Source organism: Podarcis muralis, chromosome 10, assembly GCF_964188315.1.
Source record: "Podarcis muralis chromosome 10, rPodMur119.hap1.1, whole genome shotgun sequence".
In the NCBI taxonomy this organism is placed as follows: domain Eukaryota; kingdom Metazoa; phylum Chordata; class Lepidosauria; order Squamata; family Lacertidae; genus Podarcis; species Podarcis muralis.
In genome coordinates, this window is record NC_135664.1 from 24,922,131 (window position 1) to 24,948,454 (window position 26,324).

The window sequence follows — 26,324 nt, forward strand, 5'->3', positions numbered from 1 at the left end:
ACACGGACAGGCAGGGCTCTCTCCTGGTCCTACCTGAAGACGCCAAGGATTGAACCTGGGACCTTCTGCAAGCAAATCAGAAGCTCTTCTACTGAGCAGGCCTGTTATTGCTTTGGAAGCCTCACGGATTGTCGCCAATCCAAACGGCTATTGCTTAAAGCAGCTCGTTGGCTGAGCGGATCTGCCAGGAGCATGTCTTCCCTGAGATGTCATCGTGAGATGTCAAAAGCATTGGTGCTGATCTGCGCTAACGAGGAGACCGTATGAAAGGGATGTCATCCATTCAAGGAACAAGATGTAGTTAAACAGCAAAACAACAATAATTGCCCCTAATTTCCCAAGCAAGAAAGAAACAAGCCTGCAAATATCAGAAGAGTCTCAGCCCTGCGTTTCCATGCGATGCTTTATTTCAGTTCATGAATAATGGATACCATTCTTTCTGTGTCTCGTTGCTTCGCACAACGTAAAAAGGTGTGCATTATGCAAATATAATGTCTTAAAATGGTCTCCTGTCAAATACATATTGTTTTCTGTTTCTGTTTTTAATGTAATTGACAAAACACTTGATAGTACTGATTATGCCTCCCCCTGTAAACAAGTTGTTTTATGGGTATCAGCAGCTGTGTTTATGCCTCTATGAATTTCTGACTTCAATATGAAGTTGTCATTGCACTGTGAAAGAGCACTGCACAAAATCCTAAGCGTGCTACACACCAGCTGGCAAATAAATAAACAAATAAATCCTTTCAGTAATAAAGAGAGGTAAAACAGTATTGGTATACTCCAAAGCAGCATCAAAAAGTTTTATTGGATTTGCTCTTTTAGATTTTATGTACATGTTTGTACTTTAACTAGGAATACCAAGGAATGTAGGAAAAAAACCTAGATGTTCATGCGAAATTTATGGCATGATTCAATCACCTTGGCTAAAGCAGAGCAAGGCATACTCACATTAGCAAAATCCCAGAGGTGTATTCAAGACTAGAACTACACTACTATTCTTGGTAATAAACAGAAAGACCGAGAAACAGTTATTATGCTCATAGGCATAATAACCCAGCCCAGAAAGTTTCCAAGCCTGAGAAAACTTTGCTCCACTTGCTTTCATGTTATGCTATTTAGACAGAATATTGTTTTGAAACTTTTGTTAGATGCCTTTTGGGCACGGCAAGGGGACAAAAAGTGAGGTGTGCGTGGTAACACTAAGAGTACAGGTATTTCCCTTCCTGTTCAGAAACAATTTTATGCACGGTGCTCTGAATTGATATAAATGAGTAATGTTCTAGCACTGCATAATGTGGTCAATGGGCAAGTTCAAGTCACTCACGTTTATTTTGAAAAATCTTATGGGCCCTCTCCAGTTATAAATACCAAGCTGTGTTTTATCTTTATGACTTGAAGATGAATCATACCTCATTCCTCATAACAGTGTAAATGCACAATGCAAATAGATTTGGGGCCGGTGTAGGTTTTGGCAGGCCACCCACAAACAACTGAGGATCCTGAGAGCGTCACCAAGGAGGTACAATACAAACACACTCAATATATGCATATATTAATAAAGCCCTTTACTAAGGAACGGAATACATTTTAAAGAATGCCAGTTTTAAAATATAGCATATTTTAAGCTCCAGTGTCAAAAACATCACTCAACACCTTGCCATGTACCAGGCTACCATGATCCTGCTGAAAGCTGATTTCTTCTTCATGCATTCCAGCCTGTAAATGAACTTGATCTTTTTGCCACAGTTTTCTTTACATTTTCACTGCCTACGGAAAAGGGATTGGAGGGGTTACTGTAGTCAGCATTCTCTCGTCTGTATTTTTGCATTCGTCTAACCATCACCAATTTTCAAGTGGACTCCAGCCTAATTCATATAATATCTCTTACAAACAAAAAGCCATCGTTTAGGGAAAGTTAGACTACAGCAGCGTCATTAACTAAGAAACTGCCACAGTAAATTGTGCAGCGGAAACATGCAAACCACTCTCAATGATCTGGTTGTTCCCCTATTGTGTGTGTGAGCTAGTCTGATTCACTCCTTGCTTACTAGAAGAGTACTTCACAGTAACCATGGTGAATCTGTCAAGTTTATCTGTTTCTCATTTTTCAATCTCAAGTTCAGTTCTCCACAACAATTTTGGGTTGTTGTTGTTGTTGTTTTTACAAATCCTCATGAAAATTCATCAACAGTGTGAATTTCTCTTTATACAAACTTCTGTATGCAATTTTGCCTAATACACATGCTTTTTCTAAAACAATTTCCTTACTATAATGTGTTTTTGTAGGTTATTTGCACTTACAGATGTGTTTCAATGCAAACTTGACCCTAGTATATGCATTTTCATACACAGTATCAAATTTTATTTCTGTCACAAACCAGCATAAGATAAAACATACAGATAAACTGAATGCATAAGACTTAAAACAGATAGGGGATACACCTTATTTGGCCCTGCAAAATTCAGAAAGGGTTTTTAAGGAAATGTTTCAGTTTGCATATTGCTTGGGAAAGTGCAAACTATGCAGGTTCACCTTTAAATGCAAACTAAATTGAATTTCTCCCCCATACCTAAATCATGGTAAGTCCGACTTTAAGTTGTCAGTCAATAGGGTTGCAGAATAGAGAACAAAGGCATTGAAAGGAGTATCTCTAGAACATGGTGGGAGGAAAAAGCTTTGTAATACTCATTGCATGATCCATTGCAGGATTCTTAAGAAGCAAACTTAATGATCTTTGAATGTCACATGAAGGTGGAGGGTGGACCTCCTGACTATCCTATGGAAGGTTACTGGTGAAGGTTACTGGCCCAAGGAAGCTGCTCAATGCAGAGAAAGGGCTCCTATTCCATTGCTGGGGAGCCAGTGAGCCTGGGCATAATAATCTAGGCAAGACACTCCGTAGCCGCTCTACTGTTCATGCTTCTAGGAAGTCATACTTGTGCACTATGAGAAATACTCCCAGGCAGATTAGGATTCTGGGGCCAAGAGTGCATCTAATCTTGACCCAAGGGTGCTCAGCAAACATCAGCCTTGTGTCATTCCTTATCGCTAGGTGAAGGTGGAGTTTATCTAGTTCTGTAGGATTTATTTTTCTGCGCTACCAATGCAGGGTGCGACTGCAGCCTCTGTATGGTGGTGGACTTGAGAGTTACCTGTCTCTAGGTATTCCTTCTGAGGAAAAATCCAAGCCCAGTAAACCATAGAAAACTAAGCTGCCTTATTCATTGAAATGGCCAGGGCCTAGAGAAGCTCAGAAGACAGGAGGGGGTTTCAAGTTTCCAAGAATTGCTGACCATATGGCACTGCATCTCACAGGTAGTATTCTGGCTAATGGCAGGCATGCCGCATTGGGGAGTGGGAAGAGATGGTTCAGTTGCTTGGCAAAAGGATTCCTGCCACGTGCTGAGGTTGCACTGCGTTCCCCGCAATGTACAAAGTGCATCATATTCTCAGGTTTCCTTTCTGCAGCTTCTGTTGAACATTTTAAGGCCTTCAAATGCAACCTTTTTGAGATGGAAAACAATAATCGCGGTAAGAAAAACTAATTGCCAGATTCCTGTGTAGCTGGCAAATGTGAGTCTTTCTTCACTGAGAACACCAATTCAGTAGTCAGGCACAGTTTAAAAAAAAAGGGGGGGGAATGATAAAATTTATTAGGAGAGCAATAGTAAATATAACAAGAAGTATTTTCCCCCTGAAAAGGCATTGTATAAATCCAGTGTAGTCTTCGGGACTCTGCAGACATCCTTTTTATTGTGCATTCCTGATGATTTGTGCTTGTGCTGCTATCGGGGAAGTCACATGCGATTCTACTTTAAATACTGTTTGCACCTGCAAAGGCTGTGGGCTTTTACACAGCTTCATTTCTAATCAACTTCCTGCCTGATATCCTGCAATATTTTATACCACCAGTCTGCAGAAGCCGGTTGATTTATTTTGTGGCAGGTTGATTATATAACTACAGACTGATCTAAGAGAAAGGTAGAGTATGGCAGCAGGGGAAACCACACAACTCACAAGCCAATATGGCTTTAAATGTATGTGGCTCCAGCTGCTTGGAACATAGATTCCTGCCAGGGGATAAGATGGATTACATTGCCTGTATTATAATATACAAAGTAGATCATGTTTTCAAGTTTTCTTTCTGAAGCTTCTGTTGAAGCTTCCAGGGCTTGGTGAGCACTTTAATATTTCGAAAGTGTTTATATAAAAACAATTCTGGTACAAATTCTAACAATATGAAAAAAATAAAATGATTACCAGATGCTGATGATAAACTGGAGCGATTCTTCCCTGAGAGCACCAATCCAGTATTCAAGCATAATAATAATATAGAAAAACAAATGTTAGGATGTATTTAAAAAGCAACTGCACACACCTAACAGCAAATATAATATTATCAATGTGTTTTATAAATCTGCAGTGTAGTATTTGGTTGATTTTGTGACTATTTAAGGAAATTACTGCGGACTTCTCTTTTCACAGGTTTTAATATACGGAGCCTAGGGCTTGACAATCAGAAGGTCGGCAGTTCGAATCCCTGCGACAGGGTGAGCTCCCGTTGCTCGGTCCCTGCTCCTGCCAAGCTAGCAGTTCGAAAGCACGTCAAAGTGCAAGTAGATAAATAGGTACCGCTCTGGCGGGAAGGTTAACGGCGTTTCCGTGCACTGCTCTGGTTCGCCAGAAGCGGCTTAGTCATGCTGGCCACATGACCTAGAAGCTGTACGCCGGCTCCCTTGGCCTGTAAAGCGAGATGAGCGCCGCAACCCCAGAGTCATCTGTGACTGGACCTTATGGTCAGGGGGTACCTTTACCTTTACCTATATTGTTTTAAGGACTTTATTCCTATTCTTCAACTTCCTCGAATCACCCTCACATAGCAGAAGGGCTGTTTATAAGGGTGGAAGGGGGAATATGAACACTGTTTCTTGAGCACAGAATCATATGAGTTGGAAGGGAGTATGCAGCTGCCCTTACAGGGATCGAACCTGCAGCCTTGGCGTTATGAATGCCACACTCTAAACCAGGCTTCCTCAACCTTGGCCCTCCAGATGTTTTAAGACTACAATTCCCATCATCCTTGACCACTGGTCCTGCTAGCTAGGGATCATGAGAGTTGTAGGCCAAAAACATCTGGAGGGGCGAGGTTGAGGAAGCCTGCTCTAAACCAACTGAGCTATTCTGTTCTGCCCCAGTTTATCCTCCACCCAAAACACTGTCTTGCTGCCTGCTGTGATAAAATTATATAATTTACACCGTTTACAAAATCAATAATGTGAATTATGTGGCCATTGCCTTATTCCACCCCATTCATTTTGATGCAAATGAGGGGGGGGGGACCTAATCAATTACATATCAATCCTGGACTCAAAGCAATAACAGTGAATAGCAATTATATTCACTGGATTGATAAGCAAACACCAGCAATTTCTACTCCTGTTTTCATCAAAATACTCAGACATCCCTAGGTCCATGCATATGTTTGTGTGTGCAAGATTCAGTCTGTGCAAATGCAAGCACCTTAACAATCATAACTACATTTCCAAGCTTGAAGCAAGAAAGCGTCCTATTATTTTTTATGTTTAAGTATCTTTTAAGTAAGGGACGCGGGTGGCGCTGTGGGTAAAAGCCTCAGCGCCTAGGACTTGCCGATCGAAAGGTCAGCGGTTCGAATCCCCGCGGCGGGGTGCGCTCCTGTTGTTCGGTCCCAGCGCCTGCCAACCTAGCAGTTCGAAAGCACCCCCGGGTGCAAGTAGATAAATAGGGACCGCTTACTGGCGGGAAGGTAAACGGCGTTTCCATGTGCGGCTTTGGCTCGCCAGAGCAGCGATGTCACACTGGCCACGTGACCCGGAAGTGTCTCCGGACAGCGCTGGCCCCCGGCCTCTTGAGTGAGATGGGCGCACAACCCCAGAGTCTGTCAAGACTGGCCCGTACGGGCAGGGGTACCTTTACCTTTACCTTTATCTTTTAAGTATCTATTTAATTATTACCATTAATTCCTGTGACTGATGCCATGCTTTGCCGTGAGTACATCTTTCGCCTTAATAAGGAAATGTTGTCGGAATACGTTGTCAGAGAGCCACATTTAAATGGTCTCTGCAGGTTTTGTTCTTTGTTTTTGCTAATGGCTAATTCAAAAACATGAGAAATTATGTTATGCAACATATATATATATTTATAAGAAAAAGTTTTTCTGAATTAAAGGATTAAAACAAACTCTAAAACAAAAACAGCCATGAAATATTTAGCCAAGGCAGAACAGAAATCAGAATGTAAGTAAACAAGTATCATATGTACAGCCTTCACTGCTAGAATAGCAGTCGCTTTAAGAATTCTGCTGACTTGAGGAGGCATATTTTTCTACGTAATAAAACCCAATTTAAGGCACACGTAGCAAAGTCGTGTGTTGTATCCAACACTTCTGTTCCACTTGTCCAACAGATTTCTTCTTATGCAGTGGAACTTCTCCTTCCTTTTGCCTGCAGTCCCACACCCTCCAAATCTGCTGATGAAGGCTGGAGGACCCTCGAGAGCAATTTCAGGGGCATGAAGGAAGAAGAAGTCCTGTTGCTCAAGTGGAATGCTGCTTGCACAGCACCGAAAACAACCTTTCCAGTAAAACATGGGGAGCACTCAGGAACAACAAAATGAAAAACTGGCATTAGGGTTCATCTTTCCCATAAAACCTGCTTTAAAATTTTCTTCCCCTAGGATCTGCTTGAGATGGGTTGAAAATTACTGAGGCTCACTGGTCACAAAATGGTGGTGCAGTGGCAGAGCCTGCCACAAAATGGTGGCAGATAAAGGCAGCAGACATCATGTTCTGTTGCTATCACTGCATTCTTTGCCATGGTGTTTTCCTTGTGGCGGGGACTTGCACTGCTCAGCTTTCCGGAAGCTAAAATTTACTGATCTAGAGACTCTAGATATGCTTTTAAATATTTTCCTTCCAACCCAAGCATGACTCTCAAAGTATTTTTACTCATCTCCTGTAATTTCTTCTCCAATCCTATTTTCACAATCAGCTTGTATTTATTTATATTTATCACATTTTTATCTATCTATCTATCTATCTATCTATCTATCTATCTATCTATCTATCACATTTATATGCCAACTTTATCTTCCAGGGAGCTCAAGGTGGTGTACATGGTTCTCCTCCTCCCCATTTCATCCTCACAACATCCCTGTGAGGTGAAGAAATGTCGACTGGCCCAAGGTCACCCAGTGAGCTTCACAGCTGTGTGGGGATTTGAACCCTGCTCTCCCAAGTCCTAGTCCAACACTCTAACCATTACGCCACACTGGCTTGTACCTTTTTCTCCCCTCCAAACTCCCAGTTTCTTTCATCCCTGTTTCCTGGTCATTCTACATTCACTTTTCCTGCAACCTCTTTTCCCTCTCACCCCCTTCTTTTCTACTCCCAGTTTAATTATTATTAATAATAAAATTTCAACCCTTCATTTTGCTTTCCAATTCCCTTCAACATCTCTTTTGGCCCTTTCCCCTCAGAAGAGGGTGACCTTCCTTCCTCCCTCCCTCCCTCCACCCACCAAACATCTGTCTCCCAGCCACTCCTGCTCAGAATGCAAGGACCTTCTGCTGACAGCACAATCGAAAGGCTACAGCAAGGCCAGATGACAGTGCAGGCAAATGATGAGAGACAGGACAGGTTGTGGCACTGAGGCCCACCTCCACTGTTCGAGAATCAGTGCCATGAAAACACTGTGTTGAATAACAGACACACTACGCAAGACTCTTAACTGAGTAGCTTGGCCCTTGAGTGCATTTTCTTGAACGGGACCTTTGTGCAAGATTTTCTGAAAGCTTGGTAGGCAAAGGAGGCAGGTATTTGACAGGCTTCTTAAATACCACACAGAGAAATACAAAAATAGACCCACAACTCTTTGCAGGTGAAAGCCAGATGTGAGAGGATTCTGTAGGTTTATAGCCCAAGGGCAGGAAGTGTTCTGGGGAGGGGGAGCATGGGGGAAAGTGCCGTTTTACTTGGAATTTTCTGCAGAATGACAACTGGAGAGGAAAGAAGCATTCCTTAGAACAATGCAAAGCAGACAGGCTCTCCAGCCATGCTAATAAGCACCGAATGGATTCTCCACTCGTCTCTGCTCAAGGAATAAGTTAACAATGAAATTCCCATAAAGTATTGTTTAGTTAATGTATCTTAGTCTACAGTTGTTGTTGGTGCTGCTGCTGCTGCTGCTGCTGAATTTATGGTCACATAGAATCATAGAATTGTAGAGTGTAAGGGGTGACAATGATCACCGTCCTAGTCCAATTCCCTACAATGCAGAAATCTTTCACCCAACGTAGAGCTTGAACCCACAACATGGAGATTAAGAATCTCATGCTCTACCGACTGATCTAAGGGTGAAGACACTTTACAAATCAGCAGCCTGTCACCATCTGCCTTTTTTTTTGGGGGGGGAGAACCAAAACTTTAAAAAGTTTAAGTTACTGTAATCTAGAGTTCTGATGTATGGGGTAAACAAAAAAAGATTAAGTATCCTGAGCAATCTACTTGCAACGATTCCAGACAACCAGATTCCTGCCACGCAGCAGGACAGAGCAGCTTTCAGGCAGCACCAGAGAAGATGAAGGCAGGAACTGGGAGCCTGAATGGTGCTGCAAGGCTTTTAACCTATTGGCCCTAGCAGGGTGACATTGGGGTTCTGCTTCAGGCATCTTGCACCAGCACTTCAGAGAGCATTCCATCATGCAGGAAAAATGGTGGCAGCTGAACAAGAGGCTGTGTTTTGTGCTGGACAATATAGTGCAGGCACAGGCAAACTCCGGCCCTCCAGATGTTTGGGACTACAATTCCCATCATCCCTGACCACTGGTCCTGTTAGCTAGGGATGATGGGAATTGTAGTCCCAAACATCTGGAGGGCCGCAGTTTGCCTATGCCTGATATGGTGAAATGGGCTCGTATGCAACTAAGTCCATGGAAATTAATGAACCTAAATGAGCTGTGTCCATTAACGTCAATGGATCTGCGTCTGCGGGTTGTTAGATGAGTTTCCTAATATATCTAAGCCTACAGGCAACAACAGCCTCCCGGCAGAAGCATCACTGCTACGTACATGGAAGGGGAGGGGAAAGGTGGCAGGTGAGGTTGGGGATCCTTGACGCACCAGTGGAGCTACTCTGGCGTCTCCACCAGAGCAGCCATGCAGCCATGGCCTTGCCCTCTCCCTCTTAGTAAAGTAGCAGTGACACTGCTGCCAGGAGGACATAGCTGAGGGTCACCCCACTGAGGGAGGTGCTCCTGTAGGTTTCTATAACCAAAGGACATTTTCAAGGAATCCAACTGAAAGGCAAGGCAAAGCAGGCATTTGTAGCATAATCATTTCAAGTACATTTACTGGCTCTTACAGTTGGAGAGGAATCTAGCTCCATCAAACAGGTCTATTTCAGTCACGGTATGAAAAACATTTAGAGACCAGAGGTATCTATAAATAAAAAAATCATCAGAAGATAAGGAACTTGGTTTTATTAACATTTATGCATTGTAATATATTTATGCACTATTACCTTCATTTCATGGTTTATTCAACATCACAAAATGTAAGAACAAAGGAAACTGCTTTATACTGAGACAGGCCATTGGCTGGCCGGGATTAATACAGTCTACAATGGCTGAATGAAGCTCTCTGAGGTTTCATGCATGAGTATACTTCCCTCATGCTGTAATCCTGTGCCTGATTTACCTGGGAGTAAAGTCCCATTGAGCTCCTTCAGACTTACTTCTGAATAGACATGTCTAAGATCGCTCTGCTAATATATAATTTTAGAAGCCTTTCTGCCCAGATGCAGATTTTTTTTTAGAAAAAAATCAAGGTATGTCTAGGATGGATTGATTTAAATCATCAAGAAAGGAATCTGAAATCATTAATCAAATTATTTAAAGATCTAGTTACTTATTTAAATATTTCCTAAAATGAAGTGCACGCTAATTGCTTAAGGTAACCACATTGTTTGATAACTGGAGTACTAACTGAGCAAATTGCAGCGATCAGTTAATTTCCGGGCATCAAATAGGATTCAAATGTCAATAAGATAGATTGGAGGATAACACCTGTGGTGATGTGCCCCACAATTCTTTCTTGAAAACAGCATTTCAAAAGACGGCTATTCATTCATTTTTATGAAGGTTATATATAAAAGGTCAGATTTAATTTTCAAACATGCTTTTTTTAAAAAAGAAAAAAGAATATTATAGCAGGAATTTTAAAAATCCAAATTACATGTTAATAAATGATGATGATGATGATGTGTCTGTGTATTATTTATTCCCTAAGAACACAGGTGGCACTGTGGTCTAACCAGTGTTTCCCAACCTTGTGCCTCCAGCTGTTTTTGAACTACAACTCCCATCATCCCTGACTAGCAAGACCAGTGGCAAGGGATGATGGGAATTGTAGTCCAAAAACAGCTGGAGGCACAAGGTTGGGAAACACTGGTCTAAACCACTGAGCCTAGGGCTTGTTGATCGGAAGGTCGCGGTTTGAATCCCCGCAACGGAGTGAGCTCCCATCACTCACTCCCAGCTCCTGCCCACCTAGCAGTTCGAAAGCACGTCAAAGTGCAAGTAGATAAATAGGTACCACTCTGGCGGGAAGGTAAACGGCGTTTCCGTGCGCTGCTCTGGTTTCGCCAGAAGCAGCTTAGTCATGCTGGCCACATGACCCGGAAAATCTGTTTGCGGACAAATGTCAGCTCCCTTGGCCAGTAAAGCAAGATGCGCACTGAAACCTCAGAGCTGTTCACGACTGGACTTAATTGTCCCTTTACCTTTACCTTTAATCAATTGTATATGTTATTTAAGAGTACATTCATTCTGTGCATTTCTGGTAGTGAAGGAATGATTCTGCAGTTGATTCATTCTGACCCTATATCACTGTGGATGCACACACTTAATGCACTTCACATGAGTATGTTGTGAAATCCGGGAACTGTTCTTAATACCCAAACACACACCAATCATCCTTTGTGTATAGCAAGAAAAGCCACTTCAGGAGAGGGCAATTGGGAACCTGTTGTTATTTCCTCACTCCAAATTATCTCCCAAGTTATTTGAAAATGCCATGTCAGTGGAGATGAAAGCTGCCCGGAAAGGGATTTGGAATGGAGAATGGTTAAATATATCCCAGCAACACTTCAAGTCACCCATTCCCCAAATGGCTTTTCCTGGTGGTTGTTGTTGTTTTTAATTGCCCTGAAGGAGAAATCCAGCTTCTCTGTGAAGTATAGTGCTGCTGCAACTACAGTGGAAGATACAAACTGAAATGGAATAAGTGCAAAGAGATTACTAGTTCAAGCCCTTTTCAAAAGCACAGCGTCCCCTCCAATAGTTTGCATTTGCTATCATGCAATTTTATACTGCATGCAGCAGCTGCTTGCATTCCTACTCACTTATCATAGAATGAAGGAATTTTTGGACTATAAAAATCTTCCACATCAAAGAAATTCCTGCTTTCCCAGGAAATATCAGATGCCTATTGGGAAACAAAAACAATTAAATAATCTTCAGAGACAGGTACCGGTGTGTTCTGAAAAATCAGTACTACTAGACATTGGAATATAAGGGTTGATTAAGAGCACGTATAGGATTTCTAAAAGGTGCAGTGCTATAAATTGACTTATTTATTTGGAATCTGGATAACTCAGAATTTGACACTGGAGTAGAGGATCTTGGTTTTTGTTTTCATTGTCAGGGATGGAAATAAGTGGAAAGACTATTTTAGGCTGTGCCTATAGCAGTTGATTTGGTCCTTTCTTAGTATTGCAATGCCAGCGCTACTAGCCATTCTACAGATGGGCAGTTGGGCAAACACAATGGAGGCTTTCCTTCAAGGATGTAACATATATACGTATAGAGTCATTTAAAAGTGGGGATGTATCTATTGTAGCGCTAGATATAGAGGACAATGCTTTTGTAAAGAATATAAAATGCTGTTCAAATCATGTCATCGTGGGGAAAAGTCTGCATTCGACTTTCCTATGTCAGAGGATAACAACAGACCTAATTAAAAAGCATGCAAGTGGGTGGGTGTTGTCACACTTCCTTAAGAATTTCAGAGTTAATCAGAACAGAAACACTAGAAATGTAATCATATGTGTAGAAGTCAAGAGATGGCTTCTTTAATGATTGCGTGAACCACTGAAATCCTGAAAAGAAACATGAGTGGGTTCCAGTAATGCACAGATTTCACAGCCACTGTCTTATTAATATTACACACAGAGAGAAAAGATTTTCAATATCTGACAAGGAAACAGAACCAGGCTACATAACATTCTATCCACAATAAATACAGTTATCACATGAAAACCTGAATGTATTAAATTGCTACTGCTGGCTATAGCCTTACTAGTCACATAGGTGATTAGCCTGCCATATCACGGTCATCATACATAATCACAAACAGTGCTTGTTTCTTCACCCTCAATGCGGAGCTGTGTGGTGAAGAACATGAAATTGATAGGGATGGAAACAAGAGGTGTGCGCCGAGCATGAGATTTGGTTCCAACTCCCACTCAACATTCTGGAAAAAAAACAGCCTGAGACAGTAGAAACCAATTTTTGAGTCTCCAATTTGGCTCAGGGTCACAAAACAAATCCCAGTTCAGAAAAACAAAGCTTTGTGGCCCTCCAATTCACTAATATAAATATTATCATTATTATTTTAATATGACTATAACTTCCTCAGCTTTGACTGTAATGAGTGAGATCTATAGCTGAATAGCCCCTAGCAAGTAGCTAAAGTCTGTCAAATTACATACGAATAGGTCCAGTGGTGTGGTTTTTTTTTGTGCTAGACCTTTTTTCAGAATTGGATAAAATCTGGTAGCCCCTTCGGAGGCAATTATGAGGCAAACCAATGAAAACCATAAGTTCCAGGACAATGCCATTTACCTTTTCGTGATCTTTATTTTTCTTTGGAGGAGGCAGTTTCCCAAGGGAGTTTAAAATAGCTCCCCTTAAGATCATAGTGCAAATATGAGATGAATTCAGCTTGAAACTAAAGTTCAAATCAGTAAGGGCTCTCATTTTTTCTTTTGCTGAGCTCCATGCAAGAGCTCTGATACAGTACACATCCTAGGAAATAAAAAGTATAGCAGTCAGCAAAAACTGGAAAAAAGGTATTTTGTCTAAATCACAGCTTAAATCCACAGGAAGCTTAAACTACCAGGTTCAAATCCCCACTCAGGGATGGAGCTCACCTTAGGAAAGTCAACACAGGAAACTGTCTTATAATCAGTCAGATCATTGGTCTGTCTAGCTGTCTAGCTCAGTATTGAGTGGCAGCAGCTATCTAGGTTTTCAGGGGAATGCCCAGCTCTACCTGGGATTCAACCTGGGATCTTCAGCATATTACTACTGCCCCTCACCAGAAGTCACTACTTTTCAGCTCCTAACTTACTTCACAGGCCTCCCACAAAGATGAAATGGCTAAGAGAACTGCGTAGATCACAGACAGGCTACAAGGGCAGCATTACTCCAAACTGTACAGTTCGAAACAGCTTACAATAAAGCAATTATTTATATATAAGTTCTACAAACACAAATCACACAATGATTAAGATAAGAAATAAACAGAGAAAACAGCTGAACTGGTCTTTAAAGGAACACTTCAATGAAAGGCACAAGAGAACAGCAGCCTTCCTTCTACCAGCACCCATCACAGTAGGAAGACATACCTAGAGAAGATGTTCTCCAGGCATCCCATGGCCACAGAAATGGTCCTCTATGCTTCTCTACATTCCTCACCTCCAAATAGAGGAGGAAACAGAGAAGAGCCTCTGCCACTGATTTAAGGTGATGAGCAGGTCCAATAATTTTGATAGCTAAGACCCAGCCAACTGAAGAGTGTTAGAGGTTAAAACTAGCACTTTGGAATGTACCCAGAAACTAACTGAAAGCCAGTGTGGATGCAAACTGTGGTGAGATTATGACTGAAGCCATTGCATTTTAAACCTTTCTCAAACTGTGGTCTGTGAGCTCCAGATGATCCACGTTAAGGCTGCATAACTACCAAGAATATCGAGACTTCATCCTGGCATGGACCAATTGCAATGATAGTGGTAGAGAGTGCTTTGACAAGGGGCAAATCATCACATAGGGCAAAGACGCCCCAGTCTTTATTGATTTCTGTAATATGGTGCTGGTACAGACTGCTACTTTTTCCTTTAAAAAATCACCAGTTGAAAGGGCACTTCTCAGCAGCTTGGCCTCAGGTCTATGGCGATGCCAGCATGGATTATTCATCCATTGCACTAAAAAGGCAAGCGGTTATTAAAATATGAATTATGTATGTGCTTTGATAAGTAGAACCCCCAAAAAATTATTAAGAGGTTCACCAAGAGCCTCAGGAATTTCCAAGTGGTCTGCAGGGGGGCGAGGAGTTTGGGAACCACAGATTTAGGAAGTATTATTAATCCAGTGTAAGCCCTGCATATGGTTTTACATTGTTATACATCTTGCTGTTAGATTTCTGAGAACAGCGCAATCCGTGTGGATTAAGGCAACTCCGCGCCAGAATCCTGAAGGTAATAAAGGAGTGTTAACAGTCAAGAATGATGTATTGTAGGCCTCTGTGTGAAAAGAAACAAAAGAAGCTTCAGATTTGACTAAGACAGACAGAGAAACATACACAGAGAAAGAGGAGTTTGTAATTCCTTTATAAGCTAACAGCATCAGGAGATTCAGAGCTGCTTCTCTCTGGAGATCAGATGAAGAGTGGTAGATTTGGTTGGCTGATATGAATGTTAAAGATGTACCTCCTCCTATACCCAACCTGTATATCTGTAAATAAACTAAAACATTACAAAACACTGTAAGCATCCAGTGTCCTTCTTCCAAAGGAAACCAAATTCAGCTACGTGCTGAGCCCTGGAATTTTTCATCACTCAAGATAAACAGGGAGAGTGCAACTATATGTTTGTGCTCAAGTAACAGCAAGTTCTACTAGATTCAGCTTGTGTTTATATACTCAGTTTTATGGTGCAGCAGTCTAATTTTTATCAAATCGTGAAATGGCTTTGTGCAACTGAGCCCTTGGACATGGATGCTTGCTTCAACTCTTCATGAGTCTGCAAAGAAATTCGTGTATTTATTTGGGCTTACCTCTTAAAAATATGGCACAATTTCCCCGACCAAAAATCTTAAAATTCTACAAGAGTATAAAGTGTACATACAGTGAATCCTATAGTTACACGAACCACAGCATTACTACTTACAGGATTCATGGGGTCTAAATCCACAGCTCTTGTAGCATCACATATTGCTTTTTTGATTTTGCCTAGGAACAGAGCAGAGAGAGTTTCTTCTATGACTAGCAACCACCACAAAATATTATATCAAGCTTCCTCAACCTCTGCCCTCCAGATGTTTTTGGTCTACAACTCCCATGATCCCTAGCTAGCAGGACCAGTGGTCAGGGATGATGAGAATTGTAGTCTCAAAACATCTGGAGGGCCAAGGTTGAGGAAGCCTGTATCAACTCGCTGCTTTTCATTAGCGCACATACAGCCTGGTTTCTACATCACATTTAATTATAATTAAAAACAAGCTATAATTTAGTATGAATGAACTATGTACTTGGGCATGCTGGTGAAAAGCTCTTGCTTTTTTCTTCCTCTGCTCCTGCTAAGCTGCCACATCTGAACCTGGTTCAAGGTTTGTTTCTTTCCAAACAAACCATAAGCAATAAGCCAAGAACCAACCTGAGTTACCACTAGTAGTTTGTTTGGAAAGAAACAAACCATGAACGAGGAGCAGAGTGCAAACTTCTCGGCAGCATGCACAAGAATCCTGTACATTTGCATTAAATTATGGTTTGTTTTTAACTACTGTTTAATGTGGCGTGTGAAACGGGCCACAGCCTTACTAATATAACTCAGCATGAAGGCCAACTGATAACTTTAGCAAGCAACCAATCTCTATCATTGCAAACTACATTTTGTTACTAAACCCAAAGACAAGGCTACCTGTAGGGCCAGAAAATGTTGAGTTGCCATCCAACTGGTTGGCATGTACTGTAATGCTAAAATCAATGGTTTAGTGCTATGTAAACAAGCTGGAACAAGCCCAACAAAACCTTTGTCTCACCTACCTATCTTCCTCCTGCAAAGAGAATGACTTCATTATTATTAATTATTATTATTATTATTATTATTATTATTATTATTATTATTATTATTATATTTGTATACCACTTTTCTGAGCCATAATTCAGCATCTTTTGCAAAACACAAAAAAGGCTTCCCACTTACTTGTAAATGTACCTGCGTAAATCTATCAAAATGTTGATAATGCAGTTACTTGATCCATTTAAGAATGCGCATGTGTAAATCTGCCTCAGTTGTCTGTCTCCATGTAAACCATTTCAATGCAAATTCTATCAACGCTGCTAGATGTTTTGGTTCTTTCAGCTCATTCTGTTGTTTGAAGCAAGCAAAAAATGCAGGAAACCTGCCATCTTGCTTTGTTGCTGCTCAGGTAAACTATCAATTACATGCCTAAATGGGCACATAGTTGGATTTCCGTGCACAGTAATCTATTCAACAGGTGGTGCTGAAGGAAAGATTTTCGACTTATTTTCCTAAATAAATACAAACATGTCTTAGTTTTGGATTTGATATCCCACTTTATCACTACCCGAAGGAGTCTCAAAGCGGCTAACATTCTCCTTTCCCTTCCTCCCCCACAACAAACACTCTGTGAGGTGAGTGGGGCTGAGGGACTTCAGAGAAGTGTGACTAGCAACAAGGTCACCCAGCAGCTGCATGTGGAGGAACGGGGAATCGAACCCAGTTCACCAGATTACAAGTCCACTGCTCTTAACTGCTACACCACACTGGTCTGCAGGCATTTGTTTTTACTTAAACAGGCAAGAATGTTTTTCTCTATGACTAGGTTGAACTGGGCACAGTTTAACTTAAGCTTGGCATAAGGTTGAAAGCGAAGCCTCATTTTTAAGGGAATCCAAGATCTGTAAAATATGGCATCTTAACAGAGCTGGATTGGTTTCGGACTAATTGCAAAACAGGCTTCAACTCTGAAGTAAGTGATTGAAATAGACAGGTAGAGGGTTTTTTAGAGAGAGAGGGATCCTACCTCCTTAACGATTCTGAACTTACATTACAAAAATATCAGCTGGTTGAGGTAAGTTGGCAATTGAAAAAAAAAGGATTGATTTAAATTGATTGATTTCAGATTGATTGATTGATTGATTGATTGATTTCAGAAACAAAACCCAAAGTTTCTGCCCAGGATTCAGTGCACAGATGTCAAATCCCAGACACACTAGGAACACTGACGATTCACAACAGAACACAGGATGCATCATAGCAAGATACAGAACATGTATGCAACTCTGTGAAGACCTTTAAGATGAATGTATACAGCCTAGGGGAGGTAGGGTCACAGTTGGTGTGATCCCAATCCACACACTACCTGTTGATTTTCACTGAATTTAGAAGAACATCTGCCTTTGGCACGTAAGACAGACTCATAACACTGTAGAATCCAAACTCAGATATTATCACGCTGTTCCATAGTGATGCCAAGGCGGGTAGAATATATTTCAATTTGACTTATTACTTTTCCTACACAAGCATGTTTATTGAGCTTGGCTACAGAAGCAATATGTCTTACCACATTTTACATATGCATAAGCTCTCCTCGCAAACGCAGGTGTCTGGTAGTAAGATCCAGAAACACAGCCAACATGACAGACACTCTGGAGAAAAGAGGATACTCTTGTGAGCTGCAATATTATTATATTTAATACAGCCCTGCAATGTGATCTACACAGCTATGCCACATAAACACTGTCATTGTGAATCTAATGGAATTCTTGAGCCATTCACATTAGCTCCATTGCTCTTTTATTTATTTCAAATTACTGGTCTTATTTACCTCAGCAGGGTTCTATGAGATTACTCCCCAGACTGTTCAGACTCCTATGGGGATGATTTATGTCATCATTCCAGTGCAGTGTTTCCCATAATTGTACTGAGTTTAAAAAACATTAGAACCCAAGGGGCTAGACAAGGAACTATAACATTAGCAGCATGCTCATATAAATCAATTTATTCCCTTGCAGAGAAAAAGGAACGGAGACAGAATTTAATGAGATTGTATGGGAACTACAAAGGCACCAACAACACTTATAATAACTTATGTTTAATCTGAAGTATAAATAGATCACAGAAATAAAATTTGAAGGCAAAACAAAGCACACTCTCATTTTTCCATAACTAAGAGTGCAATGCTAGATGCAGAAGCATGTCTGAGAGTATATTAAGTTCAACAGTAGTTACCTGGGTGTTCTGCTTAATGCAATGGGACTTACCTCCAGATAAGTATGAACAGGACTACAGTGGTACCTCGGGTTACAAACACCACGGGTTACAAACACCTCAGGTTACAAACACTTCGGGTTACAAATTCCGCGAACCCGGAAGTAGTACCTTGGGTTAAGAACTTTATCTCAGGATGAGAACAGAAATCGCGTGGCAGTGGGAGGCCCCATTAGCTAAAGTGGTACCTCAGGTTAAGAACGGTTTCAGGTTAAGAACGGACCTCCGGAACAAATAAAGTTTGTAACCCGCGGTACCACTGTACAGCCTTTGGACAACAAGAGAATTAAAGGGGTGCTAAAGGAGGAAAATGAGATTCAGCAGCGAAGCTGAATTAATTATTTGCATTTGTCTTGACTAAAGAAGACGTACGGAAGATCCCTGAGCAAGTCTGAAGAACTGAAGCAAATAGTGGTGAAAAAATGAAGTTTTAGGTATCACTGACAAATTCAATATAAACAAATGATCACATTCAGCTGTTATCCATCCAAGAGTTCTTAAAGAACTCACATGTGAAACTGCTGATCTTCTAACAAAATCTGTAATTCATTCCGATTACTTCCCTTTGTACCTGAGAACTGGAGAGTGGCCAATGTAGCACAATTTTTTTTAAAAAGGATCTTGTGGGGGAACAGCTGCCATTTGTGGTGAAGCTTCCCCTATCACTGCATATCTAGAAAAAGATTACCTTGTTGAGTTTCCACCATACAGCTGTTAAAGGCACAATAAAAAAAATTCCCACAATGCCATCTCTAAACCAAAGCCTAGGCTGCCATCATGCATCCGATTATTTGGGAGCGAAGCCCCATTAAACACAAAGAGACTTACTTCTAAGTGGGCATGTATATACCATTGTACTGTGAGTTAATTATGAAATGATTTCTTAACGAAAGCCTGGTCTTTGGCACAGCAGGAAACATGCCTAAGCTCTTTGCAAAGTTTGCACATTTTCCTTTTTGAAGGAAGAGGATTTCTAAACATCCACCCACACTTTCTGTGTAATATCTGCAGAAGATAACTTCTATGGACCACCTGATCTCAGATTAAGATGCATTTTGGTTGCTAGAGGGACAGGGAAGGCAAACTATCATGGCCTGGAAAATAAGACAGAAGTAGGAGAAGGGCACTAAAGGGGAGGAGAAAACAATAAGGATTTCTATTGCCTGGTGTTCACTTATCAATCACAGCTCTCACATCACTCATTGGCTAGAAACACTGACAGGTGGGAGTAGCCAGGATGGCTCATTTCACAGAAATTGCTTAGAAGGGTATCTGCACATTTTGCTGCATAACTTTCTTTCTCGGACAGCTAGACATTTACTTTAAAAAAACCAAAAAAACTAAAGCCCCAATGCCTACATAATGTCTAATCAACATACTAAATAACATTATCAACACTACTTAAGTGACTCTACAGCAGTGGTTCTCAAACTTTTTTTCTCTGTACCATGCTTTCAAAATAAAAATGTGCTCACACAATGGTGTTATATTGTGTTTTGTTGCACTACAATTTGTATTCTAACGAATTCAAATTGAAATATGATAAAATATATACTAAATAAAAGAAGCAATAAAGATACAATTACAATTCATATAGTTTCTAGCATAGCACATTACAATTGGTACAACAAGCAGATAAAATTAAGCAATTTGCCAAGACTCTGAGCAATTTTCGATTTGTCAGTGGAGGGGGGGGAGTTTGGCATAAAATATCCAAATATTTTGAGAAATTAGTTCTTGCTAAGAGTCGCCAATGCCAAAATACTCATTTAGGTGTTAGTTCTCATGTGATGTACAGTAATTGTTAAATGTTACCACAACAGTAGCTTGTTAACCTAATTCCTCCTAATCATGAGGTGAATAGTATGCTATTTAAAAATTAAGTACGTGAACAATACATCTAAAAATGCATTCCTTTGATTCATTAAACTTCTCAAAAGGTAACAATTAAATGAAAACAATATGTTTCTCTCCCTACAATACAGAACCGCTGTACAAATTGTACACATAATCCAAATGTTACGGAAGTTCCATACCTTGGGGACATTTGCAGCTTCTATTGCATTAGTAAACGCTTCCACAGCATCGCGGTGCAAATCTAATTTTTGGAGAGCAACACCTAGATGATAATAGGTTTCAAACACCTAAAATAAAAGAACCAGGATAGCACATTATTTATAATATTTTAGTACTGGTATGATTAGAACAGTCCCAGAAGTTCAAAATAACGAGTAATACGCACTATAAGAAGATTTTGTGCTATGAAATAAGAATGCAAGCAGGACTATTGGGACTAATAATCAAGAATGACTATTCCCCCAATGTTTAAAAGACAATTTAAATAGATTACAGGCGCACACACCCATTTACACGGGGGTTACATTTCAAGGTGGTGAACGTTTCATGTTGGTGAAATCACGTATAATTGAAACCCATTGAAAAAGCCTACAAACACTGTTGTGCTTCACCCTGTTCCATACTTGTAGTGATGTTTCAGTGACATCCTTATGACGTTTCTGGGTCACTTCCAGGTTCATTGCAATGCACATATACATGGTCGCTCACATATTGAACACATGTAAGCTGGGAGCTGCCTGGATACCGTAAAAACAAAACAACCGCCAGAACAGTCATAGGAAGCTTTGGTACCATACTAATTATAAAAAATATCAGTCAATCAAAAACCAACCCATGCTTTACAGCCAAACCCACAAGTGTGTGCTTAACAGTGTGTGCTTTGGTCCTATTTTCTTTTAAATGCTAAACTGAAATTACCAGCCGTATACAGCTATGACCAGGAACATATTCTGCAGGAAACTTCATTTTGTTCAAGGAAGATAGCAGCTTTCTATAGTTTTCAATTGCCTGAAAACAAAATAAAAATAGCATAAGGGCCTCAAGATGGGGTGGAAACATCCAAGCTTCTGCAAGTAACAAAATTTCTGTTTCAAAAACAAAAAGCAGGTCAGAGCAGTTGCTCCTTTTTGTTGTTGCAATATTCATATGAATGAAATATAATTCTGTGTATATTTGTGTATATGTATACACACAACAGTGTATTTGTATCCAATATGACTCATGTATAAAGCACTCATTTAAAAACAGTACTATTAGAAAAGGAAAGGAAAATCACAATAGGCATCCCATTTCTCTCAAGCTCTGCCACACCCACTGGTGGAGGAACAGGGGTGCGGAGGGAGCCATCACAGCGGCCCCCCCAGACACGTGTCGTGCACTCCCCCCCCAGGCGCTGGGCACCACGCCCCCCAGAACTTGCGCCACGCCCATGGGTGGTGCGCCACGCCCCCATGGGCTGCATGGCCCCCCCCGGATGCATGCCACACCCCCGGGGGGGCGCCAGCTGCACCCCCGCCTGCTCTCTGCCCCCGGTAGCGGAGCATGCAGCTTCACCACTGGCCACACCATTGTGTCAAAGGAAGAAAACAAATGACTGTAATTCTAAAAGGAATGCAAAAGTTTAGTGTCTCAGAATGGTGTGATGGTTAGTGTTGAACTAGGACCTGGGAGACCAGGGTTCAAATCCCTGCTCAGCCATGAAGCTCACTGGTATTGACCTTGGGCCAGTCACAATCTCTCAGCCTAACCAACCTCATAGGGTTGTTGTTGTCCATTTTCATCAGATTTAGGAGTTGTGTGACCCCAGAGCTATCTGAAGACTGCCATCTATAGGGAATTTTTTTTAATGTTTAACATTTTATTGTGTTTTTTATATATGTTGGAAGCTGCCCAGAGTGGCCAGGCAATCCAGTCAGATGTGTGAGGTAATAATAATAATAATAATAATAATAATAATAATAATAGATTAAAAGCAGTTCACAACAGAAAAAGGTAAAAACATGCAGTAAAAACGTACTAAAAAGTTCAAAATAGGCATCAGTTAACCAGTGTGGAAAGATGTATTCTTACTTAGGCCCTCTTAAAATGTGGGGTGTGGTGTTTATTTTGGGAGGGGGAGAGGGGGTCTTCGTGTTGTTGTTTTTATTTTGGTTATGTATGTTGTGGTTTTATATTTTGATTTTATTCTGCAAGCCGCCCTGAGACCTCCGGGTATAGGGCAGTATATAAATTCCATAAATGATAAAGATTAGGACGTCACTATTTAAAATGGAGAAATGACGTATGGAACCCTACGTCACACACAAACGAACGTGCAGCCCATCCAGCATGGAAACTAGGGTGAAACTTCTTCGAGGGGTTCAAGCCAGATGATTATTTCCGGAAAATAAATCCCCTCGAAGGTTTCCACAGCCACATTCGAGCGGTGGAGCCCGAAGGCTTCACCACGCGCAGCTTTGAGATGCGCGCCATTACGCGCAGCTTTGAGAGCCACGCGCGCTCTCGCGCCCCCCGGGCAACCGCCCTAGCGAGCGGGGAGGAGGCAGAGGCGCCCGTTACCTCCCGCCAGCGCTTGGCCCGCTCGCAGCCTATGGCCGAGTGCAGATACGTGCGCGCCTCCGTCTGGACGCGCCCCACTCTGCAGACGAGCTTGGAGACGGCGGCTTCGAGGTCGGCCTCGGCCACGTCCTCCGCCCCGGCGCTCTTGGCGAAGGCGGCGGGCTTCGTGCCGGCCGAGGGAGGCGCCGGGCTCCCGCTTTGCCGCCGGCTTTGCCGAGAGAGGCGCCCTTGCTCCATTGCGGTGGGCGAGGCGCGCGAAACAGGCGAGCCCGGCGCGGCGCGGTCGCCATGGCAGCCTCCCCCCACGCGCTTCGGAGCCGCAGCCATGGAAACGGGCGGGAAAGGGGCCGGAGTAACGCACGGCACCGCAGCCCCCTTTCTGGGGTTCCTGTTTGATTGGGGGGGGGGGGGGCTCTTCGTTTTGCACCGTCAGAAATTGAAAGAACCCTATAAGTATCCTCATGACGTCTCCACCAGACGTCTGCATTCAATAAGGAGAGTTTGGGCCGCTTAGCAGGCAATGCAATTTTTTAAAAATTAAAACAATGGGAATATTTTTGCCTTTGCTGCAACGCAGATGGACGTGTTTTGCACGTGGGGGATTGTCTTGCAACTGCCTGTGTTATGTACTGAGTTGAATAGGATCCAAAAGGCAGCAGTCTGATTGGTCTTAGAACAATAGGATTCAGAATGCAGCAGTCTGATTTGTCCTAGAACAATAGGATTCAGAATGCAGCAGTATCATTTGTCCTAGAACAATAGGAACCAGAATGCAGCAGTCTGATTGGTCCTAGAACAATAGGACCCAGAATGCAGCAGTCTGATTGGTCCTAGAACAATAGGAACCAGAATGCAGCAGTCTGATTGGTCCTAGAACAATAGGACCCAGAATGCAGCAGTCTGATTGGCCCACAGGAGCCACCCAATCCAGCTCCAGGTGGAAGTGAATCCACAACCTGATTGGCCTACAGGAGAATCCCAGAATTAGCCAATCACGTGGGGCCCATTGTGTAAAGAATGTATATAAAGCAGACTTAATGGGGGAACTTCCATTCCTCACTACTATGAGCTGAATAGAGAGCATGAAATCCACTCGACTCCGAGAATGTTTCAACCTGCTTCTGACTTCCCTGTTGCCACCGTTGGGGCAGGCGACTTGGGCGCAGCTACGCCTCTATGGGAGGGGGAAACACGCAGATGTAACGCATTAATATTCTTTTAATTTCTGCCGCCCGTCTGACTGCGTGTCTCCCAACTTTTGCGTGCCTTACTTCTGAGTAAATGCGCCCAAGGCCACGCTGCTCCTCGGTGGATGATCATTCCATGTATGGCTAAGTTGTCTCTCGAGGACCGCGACCACAGAGTTACCAATGAAGAGGCCAGGGGAATTCATTTAATTCAAATTATCCTTTTCTGAAACAATGAGAAACCTTTTAAGTGACGTTTTTGCCTTTGCAGGCTTAGGAATAATTCACTCTGACGTTCTCTCTTGCAATAAAGTAACTGATTTTAATTGATACATACTAAGTTGTTATTCCAACTACTGTATATTTATTCAGACTGCCCTTTGTAATAAAAGTGATCCCCCCCCCCGCCCCATTTCTCTGCTGATGGCAGATTTCTGCCACCTAGTGGGTGAACTGTATGCTCTCCACTGGAATTCCGTGCAAACACTGGGTTTTCTGCAGACTTGTTTGTTCAGCATTCATTCTGATTTATGCAGTGGTTGACTGTTTACATATCACTCTGCAGCCATTGAGCTTTCGCCACTGGGTTTTGAAGCTGTGCATGCACAATATTAGCCACAAGCCACAGCTAGCCTGTGATTTCTGGAGAAATACTGCTGCTAGATAAGTTTCCCCAATAATCAGCCTCTTAATAAATAACTTAAGTCACATTCACTTCACAGTCAAGTTGAGGTTCATACATTTGAAACAGGTGTTGTGCATTATATGCAGAAGACAGCTTCAGGAATAGGAGGTTCAGGCGGAGGGGGTTGCACGGTTAAGAAAACCAAATCCCACCCCTTCTCTGATGTGTACAAAACATGCAGGTGTGACTTGAAACACATCAAAAGGATGAGATCTGCATTTTAAGGTGCTAATGTGTACATAGCAGTAGTCTGAACGTTGGTTCTCATTTGTTTACCACAGGCATAGGCAAACTTGGACCCTCCAGATGTTTGGGACTACAATTCCCATCATCCCTAGCTAACAGGACCAGTGGTCAGGGATGATGGGAACTGTAGTCCCAAACATCTGGAGGGCCAGAGTTTGCCTATGCCTGGTTTACCAGGTGGTATGACAATGAGCATTCATCCTGATTTACTTACAAGGAGTTTACACATCTTCTCAATTCTCATCTGTTTCAATTAATTTTTCCATCACTTTCCAAACTGCAAAGAGTCCTGTTTGTGTTTCTTTGCTTTTGTTTTTAATTTGTTGCACATAGGTCCCTCCCCCAAACCTTGACAGTTCAGGCACCCATTCAGTTTTCTGGAGACCAGCTGGTAAATGTCCTCATGTGACTCTGCTCATGCAAATTTTCCAGTATGAGAATAGGAAGAGCCACTTCCATACAGTGAGTGACTGCAAGGAAAGCCATTAACTTGAATGGCTTGTAAAGGCAACACTAAAAGTAGAAGCATTTGTGTTGAGCTCAGGTTAATATCAGAGCATTAGGAGAGAGTTGAAGGGCACCTTTTCATGCTACTTTGGTACTCAAGTGCAGAATGCAAACAATGTCTACTGGGCATAAAGGTAAAGGTAAAGGTACCCCTGCCCGTACGGGCCAGTCGTGTCCGACTCTGGGGTTGCGTGCTCATCTCGCTCTAGAGGCCGTGAGCTGGCGCCGTCCGAAGACACTTCCGGGTCACGTGGCCAGCGTGACGAAGCTGCAGCTGGCTAGCCAGCACCAGTGCCGCACACGGAAACGCCGTTTACCTTCCCGCTATAAAGTGGTCCCTATTTATCTACTTGCACTTAGGGGTGCTTTCGAACTGCTAGGTGGGCAGGAGCTGGGACCGAACGACGGGAGCTCACCTCGCCGCGGGGATTCAAACTGCCGACCATACGATCGGCAAGTCCTAGGGGCTGAGGTTTTACCCACAGCGCCACCCATGTCCCCCTACTGGGCATACATGTGCATAAATTGCTACTTTTACCCTTCAAAATATATGGCACTGGGAGGCATTTATTTCCTGTTTATTTTTTTCATAGATTCCATGCAGCGCGCCTTCCCGCTGTTCCCCGACCTGGTTTGGAGGCTGCCAGCCCCACAGGCTCAGGGGACAGATATCCGCAAGCCTGGGGAGACCGGCAGGACTTCCCGCCGGGCTCCCTAGGCTTGCGGATAGCAGCCTGTTCTGGGGGCTGGGGTCAGGGGAAGCTCGGGCACCCCCCGCCCCAGCCCCGCGCCTGGGGGGGGAATAAATTTTCCCCCTTTATTTCCCCCCCAAAAAACTAGGTGCATCCTATGGGCCGGTGCGTCCTATAGGGCGAAAAATACGGTAGTTT

The 26,324-nt window shown here is 42.4% G+C and overlaps 1 protein-coding gene across 2 annotated transcripts in view; it reads right to left on the reverse strand.

The window, feature by feature from the left end:
* Positions 1-353: 353 nt before the first annotated feature.
* LOC114605530 (uncharacterized) overlaps positions 354-26,324 on the reverse strand; it is a 30,796-nt gene continuing 4,825 nt past the window's right edge. The window contains exons 1-11 of one of the 2 annotated variants that reach the window (XM_028746896.2): positions 22,810-23,062; positions 21,169-21,258; positions 20,430-20,537; positions 17,687-17,771; positions 15,268-15,329; positions 12,944-13,126; positions 11,443-11,525; positions 9,403-9,479; positions 5,998-6,135; positions 4,265-4,297; positions 354-1,770 (exon numbers count right to left, since the gene is read on the reverse strand). In XM_028746896.2, the coding sequence (XP_028602729.2) occupies positions 1,706-1,770; positions 4,265-4,297; positions 5,998-6,135; positions 9,403-9,479; positions 11,443-11,525; positions 12,944-13,126; positions 15,268-15,329; positions 17,687-17,771; positions 20,430-20,537; positions 21,169-21,258; positions 22,810-23,046 (1,161 nt within the window). In that variant the 5' untranslated portion in view covers positions 23,047-23,062 and the 3' untranslated portion in view covers positions 354-1,705. Of the gene's footprint in view, positions 1,771-4,264; positions 4,298-5,997; positions 6,136-9,402; positions 9,480-11,442; positions 11,526-12,943; positions 13,127-15,267; positions 15,330-17,686; positions 17,772-20,429; positions 20,538-21,168; positions 21,259-22,809; positions 23,063-26,324 lie in introns of those variants that run through there. The other variant, XM_077934637.1, reaches the window with a different exon arrangement.